The sequence below is a fragment of the Dysidea avara genome, chromosome 7 (assembly GCF_963678975.1).
Source record: "Dysidea avara chromosome 7, odDysAvar1.4, whole genome shotgun sequence".
Taxonomy (NCBI): domain Eukaryota; kingdom Metazoa; phylum Porifera; class Demospongiae; order Dictyoceratida; family Dysideidae; genus Dysidea; species Dysidea avara.
In genome coordinates this window covers 28,526,223-28,550,507 of record NC_089278.1, presented here as the reverse complement: position 1 = coordinate 28,550,507, position 24,285 = coordinate 28,526,223, and the positions used below count along the sequence as shown (strand labels likewise).

Below are 24,285 nucleotides of genomic sequence, written 5' to 3'. Positions count from 1 at the left end.
GGTGATATTAAGGTTTATAGGTATGCACGAAATTATTCTCATGGCTTCCTGCAAGCTTATGTGGAGCCATACCCACTAATCGATTGTCTTATGAGATACAGTCTAGGCTAGCTTCTTTTGTGTGCCATGCCCTTTATATATGGGTAATGTTTGTGATTACGGTGTGTTAGGTATATGCAAAGCCACACCAACTTGCAGGAAACATATTTTGCTTTTCACAAATTTACATGGAACCATGCCACTGACTAACGTAGTTAATTATAGACACCATTGTGCTTAATGTGCTAGTTGAACACTCAAAATGTAGGTCTTGGTGCATGCCTCACTTTCAGGTTATATCCGGGTCATATTCGGGTCTGACCCAGATTGCTATCCGGGTCAGCAGTAGTGACTCGATTTCAATGCTGAGGAGACACTTTAAAGTGGGTGGGTTGTACTGTGAGGCATGGTAATCACTAAGCCTATCCAGTTACTATGTACTCTTAAATGAACACGTTTCACAGTTGGATGCTACGTACCTTTCTAGAATTTTACAGCAATGTTTAATGCCTTAACAACACATTAAATGCAATAAAAATCACTGAGACAGTAATTGAATTTATGTAGAGGTGCTTAATGCACTTGAAGGTGCAGGACAAGAATTGTTGAGTGACAAAAGGAATTCTCATGGCCACTAAACATTACATCTCTTCAGTAATAAAATGACTTTAGTTTCAAGGTACTTGATTTATTTGTTGACTGTTCTATTAGAAGTTCAATTTTAAAAATTTTCATGAAACCGGTGAAATCATGACTGATGATTACAGTAGTATACTGTAGTGTTGAGTGTTTGTTGTTTTTGTACTTGTGTACATGTACGTACGAGTGTGTCATTGTTTACTAGTGTGAAAGTGTATTTGATTGTACAAGTATTTTAATCTCTATACATTATAGTATCACTATACAGTTATGACATGTTATTCCTTTATAGAGTGGACGGAGTCCTCTTCAAAATGCAGCTGCTAATGGACACGTGGGTGTGTTCAAACAATTATTAGAAAAAGAAGCAAACATCAACCATATTGACAATGTGAGTAATGTACTAATGTGTACTTAGATGTAAATTGTGTTTCACTGTGTGACATTCATTAAAAAGGTAACTGGTGTTAAAATGATAGTGACATATTGCCATGCAATTTTCAGTCCTCATTGAACATTTACTTGAGTAAATAATACAAGTTACAGAGTGGAAATATTCTATTGTAGTATTGAGATATGACCTGTTATGTGGTGGGATGTAGTTTGTGTCCACGTGCTCCATTATCACAGGCCTGTTCACAATTGTTATACATGGGTGGGTATACAGGTGGAGATGACAGAATAAGTACATACGGTGTATGCATGGGCAACACCAAAACTAGGGTAGCTAAATCATGAAGAAAGCCAGTTGTGACACTATAAGTAAACTATATGGAATAGTTCTATGGAGTGTAGGACATCTTTGTAACCAGCTACGTAGTTGTTGTTTGCTTAGGCTGGTTATACTGAACTTTAGAGTTTGCTATTTTCCCTTTCTGTAATGTTGACATTCACACCACCACAACTATTATTTATTAACTGTCTGATTGTCTATGTGCATATATGTGGACAAGTAGTTAAAGGGCTAATTAGTTACAATAAATACCCTACGTGGTCTAATTTATTGTACAGTGTTTTTGACCTAGTTGCTTGAAGAGGCAAAGCAAGTGCCATGGTGTATATGAAACTTATTGTGTAGAAGTTTCCTGTTCATTCCACTCACACCAGCTATACTCTTGTACTGTGTTATGTGTGATGTCCAATCTGCTTTCTCAACACTAACCAGCTACAACTGGAATAGTAGTGTTACAGCTATGCTTGAAGACCTTAAGTGGCCTGCCTTATCACATCGACATATGATTTCAAGACTAAAATTGTTCTATTAATGATCCTTTGGCCTTGAAGATTTCTCCAAATATGACCGGGCCTGCGAAAACCGGGCATGTGGGCACAAACTACACTCCATCACTCTACAGGTCATATCTCAGTATTGGAATAGTATATTTCCATTCTGTAACTTGCATCCTGATGTCAATTAAATGCTTACTAAGAGCTGAAAATTGCAGTGCCATAGCATAATAGTACAACATGTTATGAGTGATGAAACTTTGAAAAAAGTAGGTAAAAGTCATGTGCCCACATGCCCTATTTTTGCAGGCCCGGTCACATATTTCCACCACCTTATATCCTACACACCACCAACATCTGATTCACTCCTTTATAGTAAGAGCCAATTCATACAAAATTCAGCTTTTTCCCAGAACAATGAATTATTGGAATAACTTACATGTTGAAACAATCAAATCTCCCAGTGTTGAACAATTTTTAGTTAAATTACATGATTAAATGTTGTAACTATTGATTTTTGTAACATACTCCGGGCTGGTCCCCTGGACATATCAGTGATTCTGTCTGTGCAGTAATAATAAAATAAATAATCAACTGTGTGGTGACCACTTGTCCTGACGCTTGTCTGGTCTCAAACTACTAACCATCCATGGGCCCATGTGAACTATTGTTATATCACAAGAACCATGCACACACTGGTGTTGATGTAACTTGTAGTGTGTATAGGTAGTAGGTGATAGTAGTGTATGGTGTAGATGGTATAGTTGGTATAATAGTGATGTTGATGTGTTTTATTACCACAGTATGGGTATAGTGTATTAGCTTATGCTGCTAGTGGAGGTAGTACAGAAATAGTTCAGCTACTACTACTCAGCGATGGTGTAGATGTGAATACAGTATACAAAGTAAATATAAACTGTTTGTATAATAATAAAGTGTTTTGATGTACCACTAACACACTTTAGTGTAATATACGCAAGTGATGGTTGTAGTCACAATTAATGTCTCTTATTGGACATCTCATGTTTAAAGTTAATATCATTGTTGTTGATCAGATGATTATCCATTAGTTGGTGTTGGTTGATGTGTATGTAAACACTTCAATTATTATGTGTGTAAATTAATTGCTTCTAAACAGTAGACAATTTGTCAAGACAACAATTTCTTTCAAAGATAATTTGATCTACAAGTATTTGATTTGCTATTATTATTTTATGTGCCTTTACAGTTCTAGTTGAGTATTATTTTAGTTTGAAGCATTCCATTAAATCAGAAATTGTTACACACATTTGGTTAATATTCTGCCAAAAATAGTGCGGTAATTTTTTAATCATCATATTTGGTGTTATGTGTATACATATGTACAATGTACCACTTTGTGTGGGCAGTTCAAAGGCACCACCAGTGCCATAATTTGTATATTGCACTGCTGCAGACCGCAGGGAGTTCATTATAACCTATAATGCACTGTTTGCGGTTTTGTAGACTGCATAATAAGTTGTAATGCACTGACTGCAGTGCAATTTACAGATATTGCACTAGCTGCGGTTTTGTGCAGCAATGCACAAGTGCCGGCAGCCCAGACCACTACGAAACCTCACCTAATAGGTGGAAAGGAACCTCACAGATCTCTGGAATTCTTTTATAGCCTGACATGTAAAGGTCAATTTTGGGTCATAGCGTCACCAATACGTATAATGTTTACCAAGCAGCCAATAGCGATCTAAAAAGACAACGAGGTGGCCACAACTCTATTCTGCATATATATAAACATACTTATACTCCTTACTAGTTTGGTACTATCTGAGCCCAGGTTAAACTGTAGTCCACTTTGACAATGACTCAATAAAACTATTATATTCTAAATAATGGTCACCATTACATTCGATTGTGGTAACCAGTTTTTGTCATGCCACCAGATTCGAGTTTAGCCAGTGTGGATAGTAAGAATTAGACTAGTATCATTTTGTAGTTTGGTTTTGTTTACTTAAACCGTCTATTAGCTGATTTTTTTTCGCTCAAGAAATCACTATTGCGATTAGTCTGGCGCTTAGTCTATATGGCGACTGAGTGATCACACTGGAATGCTGAGCACTACATGATGAGAATCGAACAGCGAATGCAGGTTAGTGATATAAGCCATAGTGTACTAGCTTTATCTCAGGTGGCTGCAGTACTGTAGAGGGAACGTCATCAAAACGTTCGGCTTGGTTACCCACAATCGATGTTATGAACCTGGCCTTTATAAGTGTTACAGCTGTCTTGTGAGACTCTCCCCACCTATTAGGTGAGTGGTACATATTAGTTCTACAGCGTACATTCGTGCTCTGCCTGTATAAATGCACTTGCCTCCGGGCCTGACAGCCCTCACGCTCATGCATTTATATCACGCAGAGCACTCGTTTCCGTTGTACAACTATATAACACATGATGAATCAGGGTGGTTCTTAAAAGATTGCTTACTGGTTTCTAACTCCCTAGCACATGTACAGTAGTAGCAGCTGCTTTAGGTCACAACATAGTTTGGACATTGTGAGCATCATCCTGATGGAACCCAGCTTCTTTTGTGAGCCACGCTCATTTATCGGACGTGACTTTCTGCAACCATACATGCAGCCACGCCCATTTATTGGTGATATTAAAGTCTATAGGTATGCACAAAACCATACTCACGGCTGCCTGTAGGCTTATGTGGAGCCATGCCCACTAATCAGTTGTCATACGAGATGCGGTCTAGGCCAGTTTCTTTTGTGAGCCACGCCCTTTTTATATTGGTAATGTGTTACATTGTTTGTGTTTACAGTGTGCTAGGTATAACAAAGCCACACCCACTTACAAGAAATGTATTCTGCTTTCTGCAACGTAAGTGGAGCTATGCCCAGTGACTAACATTGTTAATTATAGACACCATTGTGCTTAATGTGCTAGTTGAACACTCAAAATGTAGGTCTTGGTGCATGCCTCACTTTCAGGTTACATCCGGGTCATATTCGGGTCTGACCCAGATTGCTATCCGGGTCAGCAGTAGTGACCCGATTTCAATGCTGAGGAGACACTTTAAAGTGGGTGGGTTGTATTGTGAGGCATGGTAATCACTAAGCCTATCCAGTTACTACAGTATGTACTCATAAATGAACACATTTCACAGTTGGATGCTACGTACCTTTCTAGAATTTTACAGCAATGTTTAATGCCTTAACAACACATTAAATGCAATAAAAATCACTGAAACAGTAATTGAATTTATGTAGAGGTATTTAATGCACTTGAAGGTGCAGGGTAAACACTGTTGGGTGATTTCATGACAAAGAAAATTCTCATGGCCACTAAACATTACGTCTGTTTAGTAATAAAGTGACTTTAGTTTCAATTTACTTTGTTGACTGTTCTATTAGAACTTCAATTTTAAAAGTTTTCATTAAACCAGTGAAACGGTGACTGATGATTACAGTAGTATACTGTAGTGTTGAGTGTTTGTTGTTTTTGTACTTGTGTACATGTACGTACGAGTGTGTCATTGTTTACTAGTGTGAAAGTGTATTTGATTGTACAAGTATTTTAATCTCTATACATTATAGTATCACTATACAGTTATGACATGTTATTCCTTTATAGAGTGGACGGAGTCCTCTTCAATATGCAGCTGCTATTGGACACGTGGGTGTGTTCAAACAATTATTAGAAAAAGAAGCAAACATCAACCATATTGACAATGTGAGTAATGTACTAATGTGTACTTAGATGTAAATTGTGTTTCACTGTGTGACATTCATTAAAAAGGTAACTGGTGTTAAAATGATAGTGACATATTGCCATGCAATTTTCAGTCCTCATTGAACATTTACTTGACTAAATAATACAAGTTACAGAGTGGAAATATTCTATTGTAGTATTGAGATATGACCTGTTATGTGGTGGGATGTAGTTTGTGTCCACATGCCCCATTATCACAGGCCTGTTCACAATTGTTATACATGGGTGGGTATACAGGTGGAGATGACAGAATAAGTACATACGGTGTATGCATGGGCAACACCAAAACTAGGGTAGCTAAATCATGAAGAAAGCCAGTTGTGACACTATAAGTAAACTATATGGAATAGTTCTATGGAGTGTAGGACATCTTTGTAACCAGCTACGTAGTTGTTGTTTGCTTAGGCTGGTTATACTGAACTTTAGAGTTTGCTATTTTCCCTTTCTGTTATGTTGACATTCACACCACTACAACTATTATTTATTGACTGTCTGATTGTCTATGTGCATATATGTGGACAAGTAGTTAAAGGGTTAGTTACAATAAATACCCTACGTGGTCTAATTTATTGTACAGTGTTTTTGACCTAGTTGCTTGAAGAGGCAAAGCAAGTGCCATGGTGTATATGAAACTTATTGTGTAGAAGTTTCCTGTTCATTTCACTCACACCAGCTATACTCTTGTACTGTGTTATGTGTGATGTCCAATCTGCTTTCTCAACACTAACCAGCTACAACTGGAATAGTAGTGTTACAGCTATGCTTGAAGACCTTAAGTGGCCTGCCTTATCACATCGACATGTGATTTCAAGACTAAAATTGTTCTATTAATGATCATTTGGCCTTGAAGATTTCTCCATATATGACCAGGCGTGCGAAAACCGGGCATGTGGGCACAAACTATACTCCATCACTCTACAGGTCATATCTCAGTATTGGAATAGTATATTTCCATTCTGTAACTTGCATCATGATGTCAATTAAATGCTAACTAAGAGCTGAAAATTTCAGTGCCATAGCGTAATAGTACAAAATGTTATGAGTGATGAAACTTTGAAAAAGGTAGGAAAAAATCATGTGCCCACATGCCCTATTTTTGCAGGGCTGGTCACATATTTCCACCACCTTCTATCCTACACACCACCAACATCTGCTTCACTCCTTTATAGTAAGAGCCAATTCATACAAATTCAGCTTTTTCCTAGAACAATCAATTATTGGAATAACGTACATGTTGAAACAATCGAATCTCCCACTGTTGAACAATTTTTAGTTAAATTACATGATTAAATGTTGTAACTATTGATTTTTGTAACATACTCCGGGCTGGTCCCCTGGACATATCAGTGATTCTGTCTGTCCAGTAATAATAAAATAAATAATCAACTGTGTGGTGACCACTTGTCCTGACGCTTGTCTGGTCTCAAACTACTAACCATCCATGGGCCCATGTGAACTATTGTTATATCACAAGAAGCATACACACACTGGAGTTGATGTAACTTGTAGTGTGTATAGGTAGTAGGTGATAGTAGTGTATGATGTAGATGGTATAGTTGGTATAATAGTGATGTTGATGTGTTTTATTACCACAGTATGGGGATAGTGTATTAGCTGATGCTGCTAGAGGAGGTAGTACAGAAATAGTTCAGCTACTACTACTCAGCGATGGTGTAGATGTGAATACAGTAAACAAAGTAAGTATAAACTGTTTGTATAATAATAAAGTGTTTTGATGTACCACTAACACACTTTAGTGTAATATACACAAGTGATGGTTGTAGTTACAATTAATATCACTTATTGGACATCTCATGTTTAAAGTTATTATCATTTTTGTTGATCAGGTGATTATCCATTTTTGGGTGATGGTTGATGTGTATGTAAATACTTCAATTTTTTATGTGTCTAAATTAATTGCTTCTAAACAGTAAAAAATTTGTCAAGACAACAATTTCTTTCAAAGGCAGTTTGGTCTCACAAGTATTTGACTTGCTATTTTATGTACAGTATTTGACTTGATATCTCCAGGACTTGTCCATTTACATTAACAATCGTACGTAACAGCAACATTACCTTCTCCCACCCATCATTGAAGCATTTAGGTATCTCTATAAAAGCAATCCACTGGTATAACTTGTATTGGCTGGGGTGATTGATCACTTAGCGCGGCAAGGCTATCAGCCTTCACCGGCTTGGGTGATTAGTCGTACTGGCGTGAGCCCCGTAGGCTATTAGCCTATACTAGAGCACATGGGCAACTGTGCTTTATTGCCCACATAGAGTGCTTTATTGAACGAATAAAGCACTCTTTGCGGTGCAATAAAGTACTCTTTGTGGTCGATGAAGCTTTTGGCAGGCTGAGAGTGTACTTTATGAAATTTAAAGTACACTTTTTACTTTGATCTCGCCCACGCAAAATTCTATAAGTGTCCTTACAGTTCTAGTTGAGTTTTATTTTAGTTTGAAGTATTCCATTAAATCAGAAATTGTTTCATACATTTTTGGGTTAATATTCTGTCAAAAATAAGTACAGCTAATTTCTTAATCACCATATTTGGTGTTATGTGTATACGTATGGTACATTTCATGATGAGCCAGGGTGGTTCTTAAAAGATTGTTTACTGGTTTCTAACTCCCTAGCACATGTAAATGTAGTATAGCAGCTGCTTTAGGTCATAACATTGTGACGGAGGATGGAGACCAGTATTGAAACTAGGTCAGGTTACTCAGGTTATCCAAGTCAACCAGGTCACATTGTCTAACCTGCTTTACAGGTCTGACCCAAATTGGATCACATGCGAACTAAATTAATTGGTTGGACAGTATGGATGTGTAAACACATCATAGTCAAGTCTTGATGGATCGTGAGCCACAACCACTTATCGGACGTGACTGTCTGCAGCCATATGTGCAGCCACGCCCCATTTATTGGTGATATTAAGGTTTATAGGTATGCACGAAATTATTCTCATGGCTTCCTGCAAGCTTATGTGGAGCCATACCCACTAATCGATTGTCTTATGAGATACAGTCTAGGCTAGCTTCTTTTGTGTGCCATGCCCTTTATATATGGGTAATGTTTGTGATTACGGTGTGTTAGGTATATGCAAAGCCACACCAACTTGCAGGAAACATATTTTGCTTTTCACAAATTTACATGGAACCATGCCACTGACTAACGTAGTTAATTATAGACACCATTGTGCTTAATGTGCTAGTTGAACACTCAAAATGTAGGTCTTGGTGCATGCCTCACTTTCAGGTTATATCCGGGTCATATTCGGGTCTGACCCAGATTGCTATCCGGGTCAGCAGTAGTGACTCGATTTCAATGCTGAGGAGACACTTTAAAGTGGGTGGGTTGTACTGTGAGGCATGGTAATCACTAAGCCTATCCAGTTACTATGTACTCTTAAATGAACACGTTTCACAGTTGGATGCTACGTACCTTTCTAGAATTTTACAGCAATGTTTAATGCCTTAACAACACATTAAATGCAATAAAAATCACTGAGACAGTAATTGAATTTATGTAGAGGTGCTTAATGCACTTGAAGGTGCAGGACAAGAATTGTTGAGTGACAAAAGGAATTCTCATGGCCACTAAACATTACATCTCTTCAGTAATAAAATGACTTTAGTTTCAAGGTACTTGATTTATTTGTTGACTGTTCTATTAGAAGTTCAATTTTAAAAATTTTCATGAAACCGGTGAAATCATGACTGATGATTACAGTAGTATACTGTAGTGTTGAGTGTTTGTTGTTTTTGTACTTGTGTACATGTACGTACGAGTGTGTCATTGTTTACTAGTGTGAAAGTGTATTTGATTGTACAAGTATTTTAATCTCTATACATTATAGTATCACTATACAGTTATGACATGTTATTCCTTTATAGAGTGGACGGAGTCCTCTTCAAAATGCAGCTGCTAATGGACACGTGGGTGTGTTCAAACAATTATTAGAAAAAGAAGCAAACATCAACCATATTGACAATGTGAGTAATGTACTAATGTGTACTTAGATGTAAATTGTGTTTCACTGTGTGACATTCATTAAAAAGGTAACTGGTGTTAAAATGATAGTGACATATTGCCATGCAATTTTCAGTCCTCATTGAACATTTACTTGACTAAATAATACAAGTTACAGAGTGGAAATATTCTATTGTAGTATTGAGATATGACCTGTTATGTGGTGGGATGTAGTTTGTGTCCACGTGCTCCATTATCACAGGCCTGTTCACAATTGTTATACATGGGTGGGTATACAGGTGGAGATGACAGAATAAGTACATACGGTGTATGCATGGGCAACACCAAAACTAGGGTAGCTAAATCATGAAGAAAGCCAGTTGTGACACTATAAGTAAACTATATGGAATAGTTCTATGGAGTGTAGGACATCTTTGTAACCAGCTACGTAGTTGTTGTTTGCTTAGGCTGGTTATACTGAACTTTAGAGTTTGCTATTTTCCCTTTCTGTAATGTTGACATTCACACCACCACAACTATTATTTATTAACTGTCTGATTGTCTATGTGCATATATGTGGACAAGTAGTTAAAGGGCTAATTAGTTACAATAAATACCCTACGTGGTCTAATTTATTGTACAGTGTTTTTGACCTAGTTGCTTGAAGAGGCAAAGCAAGTGCCATGGTGTATATGAAACTTATTGTGTAGAAGTTTCCTGTTCATTCCACTCACACCAGCTATACTCTTGTACTGTGTTATGTGTGATGTCCAATCTGCTTTCTCAACACTAACCAGCTACAACTGGAATAGTAGTGTTACAGCTATGCTTGAAGACCTTAAGTGGCCTGCCTTATCACATCGACATATGATTTCAAGACTAAAATTGTTCTATTAATGATCCTTTGGCCTTGAAGATTTCTCCAAATATGACCGGGCCTGCGAAAACCGGGCATGTGGGCACAAACTACACTCCATCACTCTACAGGTCATATCTCAGTATTGGAATAGTATATTTCCATTCTGTAACTTGCATCCTGATGTCAATTAAATGCTTACTAAGAGCTGAAAATTGCAGTGCCATAGCATAATAGTACAACATGTTATGAGTGATGAAACTTTGAAAAAGTAGGTAAAAGTCATGTGCCCACATGCCCTATTTTTGCAGGCCCGGTCACATATTTCCACCACCTTATATCCTACACACCACCAACATCTGATTCACTCCTTTATAGTAAGAGCCAATTCATACAAAATTCAGCTTTTTCCCAGAACAATGAATTATTGGAATAACTTACATGTTGAAACAATCAAATCTCCCAGTGTTGAACAATTTTTAGTTAAATTACATGATTAAATGTTGTAACTATTGATTTTTGTAACATACTCCGGGCTGGTCCCCTGGACATATCAGTGATTCTGTCTGTCCAGTAATAATAAAATAAATAATCAACTGTGTGGTGACCACTTGTCCTGACGCTTGTCTGGTCTCAAACTACTAACCATCCATGGGCCCATGTGAACTATTGTTATATCACAAGAACCATACACACACTGGTGTTGATGTAACTTGTAGTGTGTATAGGTAGTAGGTGATAGTAGTGTATGGTGTAGATGGTATAGTTGGTATAATAGTGATGTTGATGTGTTTTATTACCACAGGAAGGGGATAGTGTATTAGCTGATGCTGTTAGAGGAGGTAGTACAGAAATAGTTCAGCTAGTACTACTCAGCGATGGTGTAGATGTGAATACAGTATACAAAGTAAGTATAAACTGTTTGTATAATAATAAAGTGTTTTGATGTACCACTAACACACTTTAGTGTAATATACGCAAGTGATGGTTGTAGTTACAATTAATATCTCTTATTGGACATCTCATGTTTAAAGTTAATATCATTGTTGTTGATCAGATGATTATCCATTAGTTGGTGTTGGTTGATGTGTATGTAAACACTTCAATTATTATGTGTGTAAATTAATTGCTTCTAAACAGTAGACAATTTGTCAAGACAACAATTTCTTTCAAAGATAATTTGATCTACAAGTATTTGATTTGCTATTATTATTTTATGTGCCTTTACAGTTCTAGTTGAGTATTATTTTAGTTTGAAGCATTCCATTAAATCAGAAATTGTTACACACATTATTTGGTTAATATTCTGCCAAAAATAGTGCGGTAATTTTTTAATCATCATATTTGGTGTTATGTGTATACATATGTACAATGTACCACTTTGTGTGGGCAGTTCAAAGGCACCACCAGTGCCATAATTTGTATATTGCACTGCTGCAGACCGCAGGGAGTTCATTATAACCTATAATGCACTGTTTGCGGTTTTGTAGACTGCATAATAAGTTGTAATGCACTGACTGCAGTGCAATTTACAGATATTGCACTAGCTGCGGTTTTGTGCAGCAATGCACAAGTGCCGGCAGCCCAGACCACTACGAAACCTCACCTAATAGGTGGAAAGGAACCTCACAGATCTCTGGAATTCTTTTATAGCCTGACATGTAAAGGTCAATTTTGGGTCATAGCGTCACCAATACGTATAATGTTTACCAAGCAGCCAATAGCGATCTAAAAAGACAACGAGGTGGCCACAACTCTATTCTGCATATATATAAACATACTTATACTCCTTACTAGTTTGGTACTATCTGAGCCCAGGTTAAACTGTAGTCCACTTTGACAATGACTCAATAAAACTATTATATTCTAAATAATGGTCACCATTACATTCGATTGTGGTAACCAGTTTTTGTCATGCCACCAGATTCGAGTTTAGCCAGTGTGGATAGTAAGAATTAGACTAGTATCATTTTGTAGTTTGGTTTTGTTTACTTAAACCGTCTATTAGCTGATTTTTTTTCGCTCAAGAAATCACTATTGCGATTAGTCTGGCGCTTAGTCTATATGGCGACTGAGTGATCACACTGGAATGCTGATCACTACATGATGAGAATCGAACACCTCACCTAAAATGATGAGAATCTACAAGTATTTGGTTAATATTCTGCCAAAGAAAGATAATTTGATCTACAAGTATTTGATTTGCTATTATTATTTTATGTGCCTTTACAGTTCTAGTTGAGTATTATTTTAGTTTGAAGCATTCCATTAAATCAGAAATTGTTACACACATTATTTGGTTAATATTCTGCTAAAAATAGTGCGTTAATTTCTTAATCATCTTATTTGGTGTTATGTGTATACATATGTAAGACATACCACTTTGTGTGGGCAGTTCAAAGTTACTGCCAGTGTCATAATTTGTTTATTGAACTGCTGCAGACCACAGGGAGTGTATTATAACTTATAATGCACTGTTTGCAGTTTTGTAGACCGCAACAAGTGCGTTATATGTTGTAATGCACTGACCACAGTACAATTTACAGATATTGCACTAGCTGCGGTTTTGTGCAGCAATGGTACAAGTGCCGGCAGCCGAGACCACTACGACACCTCACCTAATAGGTGGAAAGGTACCTCACAGATTACTCGAATTCTTTTATAACCTGACATGTAAAGTTGATTGTGGCCCATAACGTCACCAATACATATAATGTTTACCAAGCAGCCAATAATGATCAAAAAGTCAACACAGTGGCCACAACTCTAGTCTACATATATATAAACGTACTTATACACCTTACTAGTTTGGTGCCATCTGAGCCCAAGTTAAACTGTAGTCCACTTCGACAATGACTCAATAAAACTATTATATTCTAAATGATACTCACCTTTACGTTCAATTGTGGTAACCAGTTTTTGTCATGCCACCAGATTCGAGTTTAGCCAGTGTGAATAGTAAGAATTAGACTAGTATCATTTTGTAGCTTGGTTTTGTTTACTTAAACCGTCTATTAGCTGCTTTTTTTCGCTCAAGAAAATCACTATGGTGATTAGTCTGGTGCTTAGTCTATATGGCAACTGAGTGATCACGCAGGCATGCTGAGCACTACATGTTAAGAGTCAAACAGCGAATGCAGGTTAGTGATATAAACCATAGCGTGCTAGCTTTCAATATCTCAGGTAGCTGCAGTACTGTAGAGGGAACATCATCAGAGCCCACAATCGATGTTAGAAACCTGGCCTTTATAAGTGTTACAGCTGTCTTGTGAGACTCTCCCCACCTATTAGGTGAGTGGTACGTAATAGTTATACAGCGTGCACTCGTGCTGTGCCTGTATAAACGCACTTGCCTTCGAGTCTGACAGCCCTCAGGCTCGTGTGTTTATATCAGGCAGAGCACTCGTTTCCATTGTATAACTATATAATACATGATGAGCCAGGGTGGTTCTTAAAAGATTGCTTACTGGTTTCTAACTCCCTAGTACATGTAGTAGCAGCTGCTTTAGGTCACAACATAGTTTGGACATTGTGACTGAGGGTGGAGACCAGCGTTGAAGCCAGGTCAGGTTACTCGGGTTATCCAAGATAACCGGGTCACATTATGTCTGGGTCATCCGGTTCTATCCCGCTTTAAAAATTATCCGGGTCTGACCTGGATTGGATCACATGTGAACCAAATTAATTAGTTGGACAGAATGGATGTGTATAAACACATCATAGTCAAGTCCTGATGGAACCCAGCTTCTTTCATGAGCCACGCTCATTTATTGGACGTGACTTTCTGCAGCCATACATGCTGCCACGCCCATTTATTGGTGATATTAAAGTCTATAGGTATGCACAAAATCATACTCGTGGCTGCCTGCAGGCTTATGTGGAGCCATGCCCACTAATCAATTATCATACTAGATATGGTCTAGGCCAGCTTCTTTTGTGAGCCACGCCCTTTTTATATTGGTAATGTGTTGCAATGTTTGTGTTTACGGTGTGCTAGGTATGCACAAAGCCACACCCACTTACAAAAAAATGTTTTCTGCAAACGTAAGTAGAACCATGCCCAGTGACTAACATTGTTAATTATAGACACCATTTTACTTAACGTGCTAGTTGAGCACTCAAAATGTAGTTCTTGGTGCATGCCTCACTTAATTAATAATACAGGTCATATCTGGCTCTGACACAGATCGAGGTTAGTGGGTCATCTGGGTCAGCAGTAGTGACCCAATTTTAATCCCGATGGAGACACTTTAAAGTGGGTGGGTTGTACTGTGAGGCATGGTAACCACTAACCTTTCTAGAATTTACAATGATCTTTCAGGTGACGGTAACCCAATAACCCATGCACATAATTAAAATACTGGACCATGTTTTTCACAGGGAAGGAAATCGTTGCTTGCTATATTGCAGCCTTGTAAGATACGTTTATAGTGAGTGAAGTTATCAAAGAAAATGTAGGCATCAGGTCCCATCCTATCCGGAGATACTGCGGCATTTACTTTGTACCATTCTAGGAAAATAACTCACCAATCACGTTCTTTGAATTTTCCTAATACCTAGTTTCATCATTATTGCTTGATTTGTTTTCAACTTTCTCTCATTAGAACAGCAGTCTTTGCACTTTGCTGAATCATATTTCCGATCCACAGTAGTGCTGCCACAATATAGAAAAACTTTATATCATATATCACCAAGGTTTATATCACGATATGAATGTATATCATGATATCTGTAACATTTGCAAGACAAACATATACATACTCTTCATTGTAAGTTTAAATTTAAGTTGGATGTATACCACAAGCAAAAGCTACTCTTGTTTATCAGGTTTTAAATGCATTTTGCTACTGCTTTACAGTTGAGACCTGTGGCTGGCACTACACAGAAACCTTAAAACCTCCCAGTTTACTTTGGGGTTGGCTTGTTTACCACACTACACCATCAACACATAACTTAATTAAATGCCAAATACCATATGTCTGGCCTCCCCCACATCATTATACTAAGCGGTGCAACTATTGTGCAACCATCGATATAACTGATTAGCTATATCATATCATATCACCACCTTGTTATATCGATACTATCAATATATCGTGGCAACACTAATCCATAACTACGCTTCGAAAAATTATCGATTCATAGGGCTATGGAGATATTTTTAACCTGCCATCAATCAAAAATTTAATTGCCTAGCATTCTGTTATGGAGAGTTGTTTGCTCTGATAGGGCCTATCATGCACAATAAAGTTGGTAGCAATAGGTGCCTGATAATTGACGAAGGTGAATCATGGTCATGGTGAATCGTCACAGGCACAAGACACGCATGGATTTGTGGCTTTCCACATATACTTCTACTTGGTTATAAACACTTTATATCACAAAATTGGTGCAGCAATCCTTTCAGAAGGCTAATTAAGGTACTTTTCTTTAGCCACTAATTTATTCATACGAAGTCACTAACCTGTTTGTGGTTACTTATTGGCTTCTTAAGATTAACATGGGCTAATCGGGTAGTCGCCACTTTATTCAATTGTAGTAAAAATCACTGAAACAGTAATTGAATTTATAGGTGCTTAATGCACTTGAAAGTGCAGGGTAAACACTGTTGGGTGATTTCATGACAAAGAAAATTCTCATGGCCACTGAACATTACGTCTCTTCAGTAATAAAGTGACTTTAGTTTCAAGGTACTTGATATATTTGTTGACTGTTCTATTAGAACTTCAATTTTAAAAGTTTTCATAAAACCGGGGAAACCGTGACTGATGATTACAGCAGTATACTGTAGTGTTGAGTGTTTGTTGTTTTTGTACTTGTGTACATGGAGAACTACATTAGTGCAAATTTGTGTCACGTTCTTAGGATTTACGATAAATGTGACCTGCTGAGCAAAAACTGGTCATTGATGCAGATTCATCAAATTCCATTTATTGCTTTTCTATTATCTATAGTAACTAAGGAGCGGGCAGCCAAAGTTCCAGCCTTTTGTCTTGTAGTTATATCGCTAGACAGTTGGATTGGATTTGTACAATAAATTACAGGTATTAATCACAACTCACAGCTGAAAGATGGGGTTTGCTCAGTCTGTTCACTATCAACTGGCAAGGTACGTATAGTATTTCCCCAGGCCATTCCAACAATGAAGTAACAATGATAAACTTTACTTCTACCACATTGTAAAGAAACGCCCATAACTTGTGCACTTTATGCTGTCCATAAAGATTTTCTAATTCCCCATGAAAAGACACATTTGATGATGTATAGATTTTATTGATTCGAGCTTTGTTTCAGTGAATACTGATGCAATTGAAATGTACATGATTTTTTTAATGTAGTACATGTTTTACCCGATCTATTTCAAGATGTTTTTATTGCAATGCAAAAACAGCAGGTTTTTGCTCAGTGGGTTACAAATTATAGATGTAGTAAAAACCCACTGTACGGTATATATAACTACAGTACATGCTAGAAGCATTCTCTGTGTACTGGAATGATGTTGGGAATACTTTATGGCAAAATGATCAATTATGCTAAATTCTCACACATTTAAAATGCTGCTAATATAAAGCCTGTTCAAGGTACACTAATGGAGTAATCACTTGCCCTAATAAAACAGTGACCATTAGTTATGTGACTACTCTATTATTAGCTACACTAAGGAATGAAGTTTTGTTGATAGGTGGAGAGATAACAATTGCCAGAATGAAATAGTCAGATGTTTTTAAAAGTACAGTATATTATGTACTGTTAACCTGGATATTTTCACGGTATAGTTCATGGTATGCACTTCATCGGGATTTTTGGAAATTTAAATTTCACGAATGTCTCTTAGCCCAAGATTTTTACATTTTAAATTTCACGTAAATATCATGGTCTCTGTTACTTGATTTGAAGATTTCCATTCTCGACCACACGGCTATGAAGAGTCTATAATAATAATCATTGAGTTTTCCTTCGAGCTAGGGTTCCACTGATACAGAAAACTACTGATCCGATACTGATGCCTAGAAGTAAATTTTTATCGATACTAATACCAATACGATTTACACACCTCTCAAGTTACTTGTATGTGACTGCTCTATTAGAATATTTTTTGTACAGTGACTGTTCTGTTAGAGTATTTCGGTCTTTTTCGTACAATCATAGTAAGCAGCAATTGCTCAAGGTTTAACAATGCAATTACTGCACCCTTTATGCTAGAATAATGCTCAACAGTATATACCAAGTTTTGCTAACATAGCATTAACTGGTACAGGTATGGAATTAGTCGTTTTTTAATGTTATCAGACCTGTAACCTGCTCTTTTGTGTACAATAGGCCTGTGTTACATTTTATACAGGCCTGTACTATAAACTTATAACAACATTCAAATCCTGTAGTAGGCCTGTAAAGATTCATTCATTTTGAGGTGTGGATATTTAGTCCTGTGCTAACTAATACAGGTCTGTAAACGCTGCTGCATTTTGAATCCTACAATAAAAAGTTTACTTGTTAGTAAGATTATAAATACAAAATGAAACCTTTAACATAATAGGAAGATGGAGTGGCAAGTTAGTCAGTATGGCCTATGTATAACTGCTCTCTATACTACAGGGAACTTGGAAATATACTAAGTAAGCTAGTTAGTAACTAAACAATACAGTAACCAGTAGCAACAGTGATCATAGCAACGAATTACATGTATGGTCCAGGCCAGTTGTACAAAATTGTTTTGCAGGATACACTGGTCCATGACTGTGACAGGCCTGTAAATTGGAATTACAAACATGCAATAGTGCTACTACCATCCTGCAGCAATCCTGTCAGGCAGTCCTACCCCAGGAATGGTACAACAGCATAATCTACAATACAGTATTGTGGAGGCCAGTGACACTGTAACATTGACAAGTTTGCAGAAGGCTGGTAATAGGCAATAATTTTTATAGGGATATTTACGATGATAGTTATGATGATGACGAGTGGTACGAGTGGCTATTAATGAGTATCGGAATAAATAACCAATACCGATTGAAACCAAAATGCCCAATATCTGTTCCAATTCAATACTGATCCGATTATCTGTGGAACCATACTACAGCATCATATACTGATTTCTAAAGCATGTCTGAACCAAGTATCACAGTAGTGGCAATCCCTGTGTGAGACACAGTCTAGTAAGTGACTGATACTAAAGCCAAACATCTTTGTACTAGTAGACTAGCATCCACTATCATCGACACTAAAAACATTGTGGTGATTTCTTCACTGCACATGTTGACAAGCATAATTTTCACGTTATAAAATTTCATGGACTAACTGCGAAAACTGTAAAAATTACATAATGCAAAAATTTCCAGGTATAATTAGTGTATGTTGTGTCCCTGTTTAATGGTATACATTGTAGACAATAAAGACTTTTTATTTTGTAGTGGGTTAAAGTGTAATTTTATATTCAATACCGACTTCTTTAAACACAAAATGGCCTCATTATAATAGTTCAACATACAGGTGTATGCAAACATCACTAGTAGATGTGATTGTTTGAAGTGTTCAATTTGTTGTAGATCACCACATGTTGTGGTTGTGTACAGTAAATTTTATTACTTGATAGTGCAAGTGACAACCACTAGAAATTATAAATTTATTCACTTTGTACTGGTACAATGGAGTGGTGGGTGGGTGGGGCTAGTATGTGGTCTAATTATAAAGAGAGGAGCACAACGATGGAAATTAACTGGATTGATGAATATGGTATTAGTATAGTAGAGTTTCATGTACGTAGATAACATATGTAACCTCAATCCTGCCTACTTAGGTATGTAGGCCCTAAATATTTAGACTACTCTATTTCTCTATTGTTTACTAACTACTACTAAACTATTTATGTATATCAACAAAGTACATTGTTTGTTGTTTTTTAGTTGTGTACAAGTATGTCTAATTGTGTGCTAATTTGGAAATGTGTTTGACAGTAAACGAATATTGTGAAATGTGATGCTTTACATATCAATTATATGTAGTTTGGCTATACAGTGATGATATGTTAGTAATGTGTTATTCTTCATAGGATGGATGGAGTCCACTTCATCATGCTTCAAGGTATGGACACATTGATGTTGTCCAACAGCTAGCAGAGGGAGGAGCAAATGTCAATCTTACTAACAAAGTTAGTATTGTACTTACCGTACTTACAGGCTGTGTTTTCTCTACATGTGTAACATTGAAGCACAAATACGTACAAAGAACTGTCTTCTTGGAATATTACATATGTGACCGTCTCAGCAAAAACCCGACTTGTTCGCACAAGCATGCGTATTGAGAAAAACGAAATTTAAAAATAATTCATAAAATTACGCATGCTACAAAAAACTATGCAAGTTTTTATCGGGCCAGTACTCGAAGAAGGAAGAGTCAAGTCTATTATAATTATATATCATCTTATTCGCCTGTCCATGGGGAGTTTGAAAATCTTTGTTTCGTTTCTCTAGCTCCAACGGTAGTGCGTGTCACTTGCATTTGTTTACAATGCAGTAAACATATACAAGATTGTCATCGTTTCTTCTATCAAGCCGCCTTCATATCCATATGTGCAAGTGATAATACTATACCTTGGCTGATGTGCTGATCCATGGTGAATGTTTTAAGCCAAATTGCAACGTTATAGGCCAATCCAAACGGAAGTTATGGCTGCGAATGTAAGCGCTTGCAGTTTATTTTCAGTATTGTAGCTGTACAAATCGATTACCTTGCTCTTCCTACTGTCTATTGCTATAATTCCAAAATTACACACTACAGAAGGCTGAAACTGTGGTGGTCCATTCCTTGGACACTGCTGATGTTGCTGAGTGAATTAAAAAAAATTTTAGTTGTGCGAACAAGTCAGGTTTTTGCTGAGACGGTCACATATGCTGTTGTATTACATATGCTTTCTCCATTACATTTTTCTTACACAAATTCTTTAGCTAGTACCAGTGGCTACACTTCAGTATGGAGCAATTTGTTGTGGGTCACGCCCATCATTTAGGTCAAAGTTCATCATTCATGTATGTTATGTGAGACCAGTGATGAGAGTTTTTGTCCTTACAACACCATAGAACACACAGAAAAGGGCCCGTTAATGTTTTCATAGAAAGGCCACATGTTTTCAGGTAAACATGGCTAACCCTCACTGGTGTTTAATAAAGTCCATAAGCTTTCATTCACAGAACAGGTGTCTTTTAATCTTAAACATTTTATCACTTCTACAAACATGCAGACACACAGATGTCCTTTTGAAGACCAGATGTGCAGTGTGCACCTGGTTTAGTAATGTTTTTATGAAAAAATATATACCAAACACATGTATGTACATATACTCTGTAGAAGTATTGAATTTTACAGTTTAACACTAGTTGTGTTGTTGCACACATCCAAAATTATTATGCATAGTGTTGAATTTTAAAACTCCATCACAGGTGGTATTGTCATGCATACAAACTTTAAATGTATAAATATCAGTAATGTCAGCTGTTGCTTTCTGAGACGAAACCTGCCCTTCACAACTAGCTGTAATGAGTGAGCAAATTCAACCTGAGTGTGCTAGGGAAACTGTTAAGTATGCATGTTCCTGTGGGATATTCCAGTTCTACGTTAGAAATTCTTCCAGCTACTGTATATATTCACCAGTGTGAGCCGTTTCCAGTACTTGTACATGCAGTACAACAGAAACTTTAGTAAAAGCCTTGTCAGCAATGATGTATCATTTTGACTGCAGCTCCAGGTATTAGTAGTTAAGTTAACCACTGGTGGTTTCTGACCTTATCTTCATCCCACCAGAGATCTTTGGGATAACAAATATTTCGTGTTGGGACAATTGTACCTTGGTTTTAATACTTTCAACACTTGATTAAAGTTGGCATCTTCCACACCTGATACTATATGGCAATCTATGGCTATTATTTACTGTTTTGGTAATTCTTTGGGCTCTTGCAACATTAATGTCTCATATATTTGTTTGGTCCTTAGTTGCTTCATATGAATGTTGCTACAATGTACTCTTGGAAGTTTTAAACCATGCGGTTTACTGAAATTATTTTCCGAAGAGTGTGTGTGTTTGTATGTGTGTATGTATGTATATATGTTTGTTTGTACATTTGTTTGTCTTTCCACACCCAAGTGAGCAAAACTTTGTTTGCTAAAAGCAGCCTGTATTTGAGAAATAAAACCCATATAGAATAGGAAGCTATGGTTTAAGGGCAGCTAATACTGGCTGGTTTGAAATACAGGTGAAGCAAGAATATAAGGACATGGTGAAGGCCTTTCCCCAATAAGCTCTACGGACATCAAGTAGCCGAAAAACAACACAGCTGGCCTCCTAGGCTATTGAGTATGACGAATTCCTTCGTGTTGAAAAGGGGACATGCCCATACATATACGAATGAAAATGAAAAACAGATTTGAGGCTTTTCCTGGAGAACTTATGTAAGAAAATGCTATAGACAAACTATTAAATAGTTAAGAAGATAGTTCTGTGCATTAGTAGTGCGTTAAAGTGGTTTGTTCGAGCTATGCCTGGTTAGCAGTGTTTAACAACGTAATTACAGAATTAGAAAATATTTCATGAATTACATAATACAAATTACTAAGTTACTGTGATGGTTCTTTTTTTTATGTAGCAACAAGCCAAAATAAATATTAGTTTAATACACTGTTAATACGTACACGTCTATTATGCTGGCGTAATTTCGGCCATTATAGGTAGGGAAAAGAATTAGGGAATATTCTGGAATAATTGGAGGTGTTCTAGGAATAATTAGTGTAAAATTATCAGTTTCTCTTAATGCAAGCATAAAAATGGTTGAAAAGATTGAAATACTCTAATAGAACAGTCAGTTGCTCTAAAAAAGCAGTCACTTTCGAGTCCATAATTCTAATATAGCAGTCACTTATGTAGAAACTCTAACTAATTTTCTTGTTCTTGCACAAATTCCAAGGGTAATTTTGGAAATAATAGGTGAATTCAGGAATAATTTTGGGAATAGTAGATGAATAAAAAAAGAACTGCCAGAAAGAATAGTAGGAAGATTTTGGAGCATAGCAGACTTAAGCCTAACTGTTAATTAATAACAGTTCTTCCTGGAAGGTAAACTTTGGTTTAAGGCGGTTAATGTATGCTGGTTTGAAATATGGGTGAAGCGAGTTTATAAGAATGCCTTGAAGGCCTTTCACCCAATGGGCTCTACAGAAGTCACACAGCCAAAAAACAATGCAGCTAGTCTCCTAGTCTACTGGGTAAAACCATTTCTTTTGAGTTGAAATGGAGGCATGCCCATACATACGTGAACAAAACAAATAACTTACATACGCGAATAATTCACAGTTTGTTCAAGGTACGCTTCCTTAGCAGTGCTTAGCAACAGAATTACAAAATATTACATCAATTACAAAATACAAATTAGGTACTATGATTCAATTGTGTATGTAGCAACAAAGCAAAACCCAATATAAATATTAGTTTAGTATGCTATTAATTAATTCCAGTTAGGTTTGTTTATTTGCTACATGGTGGCAGGTTTTTAGAAGTAGCACAACATCAACTTGTTTATATCTTTACTGTTTTCCACTAAAGTGATTAAAATGTGCTAATACAGCAGTCACCTTTAAAAGAGCAGTCGATAATGTTTTACCAGGGACTGCATTGAAAGCCTGTGAATTGATACATGGGCTATAGCTGGCATAGATTAGATAAATGGGCTGTAAGTCATCAACACTGAAAAGTAACTACACACTTGAGACAATTATTTAAAAAGATTCAAGTATTATTAATTAACCCATTGACGGCCAATTCTCAAAGACTTATAGTAACCATATACTCGCTACAGACTAAGAAGGTTGATTATCTTACTATTATTCACATAACAGTAACAGCAGTGTTTGGGGTAATGCGTTGTTTATGCAATACATTATGTAACTAGGGGTGGGAAAAAATTGTAAATTTAAACAAGTAGAATAGGGATCGAAGTTAAGATTCTGAAAAAAACAACATGTAACAGCAGTAACAGCAGTGTAAGTAACTACCCCAACACTGAACAACTTTAACTGTTACTGTTGCATTACATTTTAGCAACTATATTACTGTTATTGCTATTTAGTGTTGCACCGATGATCGGTTGAATTATTGGTAACAGCTGATATTAGGTAGTTTTACAAGTATCAGTATCGGTTACGAAGCGGAAATAGTTTGCCAATTAACCAAAACCCACAATCAATGATTAATGATAGCAAAGAACAGGATTGTTAATTTATACTCCACCAATCAGCCATGGACGTTCCTCCTTGGCAGAGACATACATACAATAGTATACTACACAATACAATAGTATACCACACAATACAATTGCAGCAACAAAACCAGGGGCGTAGCCAGCCAGTATTTGATGGTTGGGCATAACATCAACTTACTACACACACAAGAAACACACTCACTTTATGTGAGACATTAAAGAAAAATATGAAAAGTGTATGCACACAAGGCCTACAGCTACCTATGCTATAGTGTAAACAAATGCTACTCGCATGCATGCATGCAAACATTTACTAGCTATAATGCTATTCTATTAAACTTGTAGGGCAGGCATCCACCAACGATCATCGTAGCCGAGCATCACGTGACATCAAACTGCTGAACCTACAGGAACCAACAATGTAAACAGTTCCACACATGTTTACTTCAATCAACTGGCAGTATAGCTTACAGACCAACCACCACATCGACATGTAATGCTTTTTCAAGCAAATGGCCCCAAATGAAAGCCAGGGGTGCTAACTTATG

General features: G+C 36.8%; 1 protein-coding gene across 1 annotated transcript in view; it reads left to right on the top strand.

The window, feature by feature from the left end:
- Positions 1-24,285, top strand: part of LOC136260530 (uncharacterized) — an 83,965-nt gene that overhangs the window by 22,984 nt on the left and 36,696 nt on the right. Inside the window, exons 6-12 of the mRNA XM_066054298.1 lie at positions 971-1,069; positions 2,709-2,810; positions 5,521-5,619; positions 7,254-7,355; positions 9,562-9,660; positions 11,299-11,400; positions 19,543-19,641. Coding sequence (XP_065910370.1) covers positions 971-1,069; positions 2,709-2,810; positions 5,521-5,619; positions 7,254-7,355; positions 9,562-9,660; positions 11,299-11,400; positions 19,543-19,641 — 702 coding nt within the window. The remainder of the gene's footprint in view (positions 1-970; positions 1,070-2,708; positions 2,811-5,520; positions 5,620-7,253; positions 7,356-9,561; positions 9,661-11,298; positions 11,401-19,542; positions 19,642-24,285) is intronic.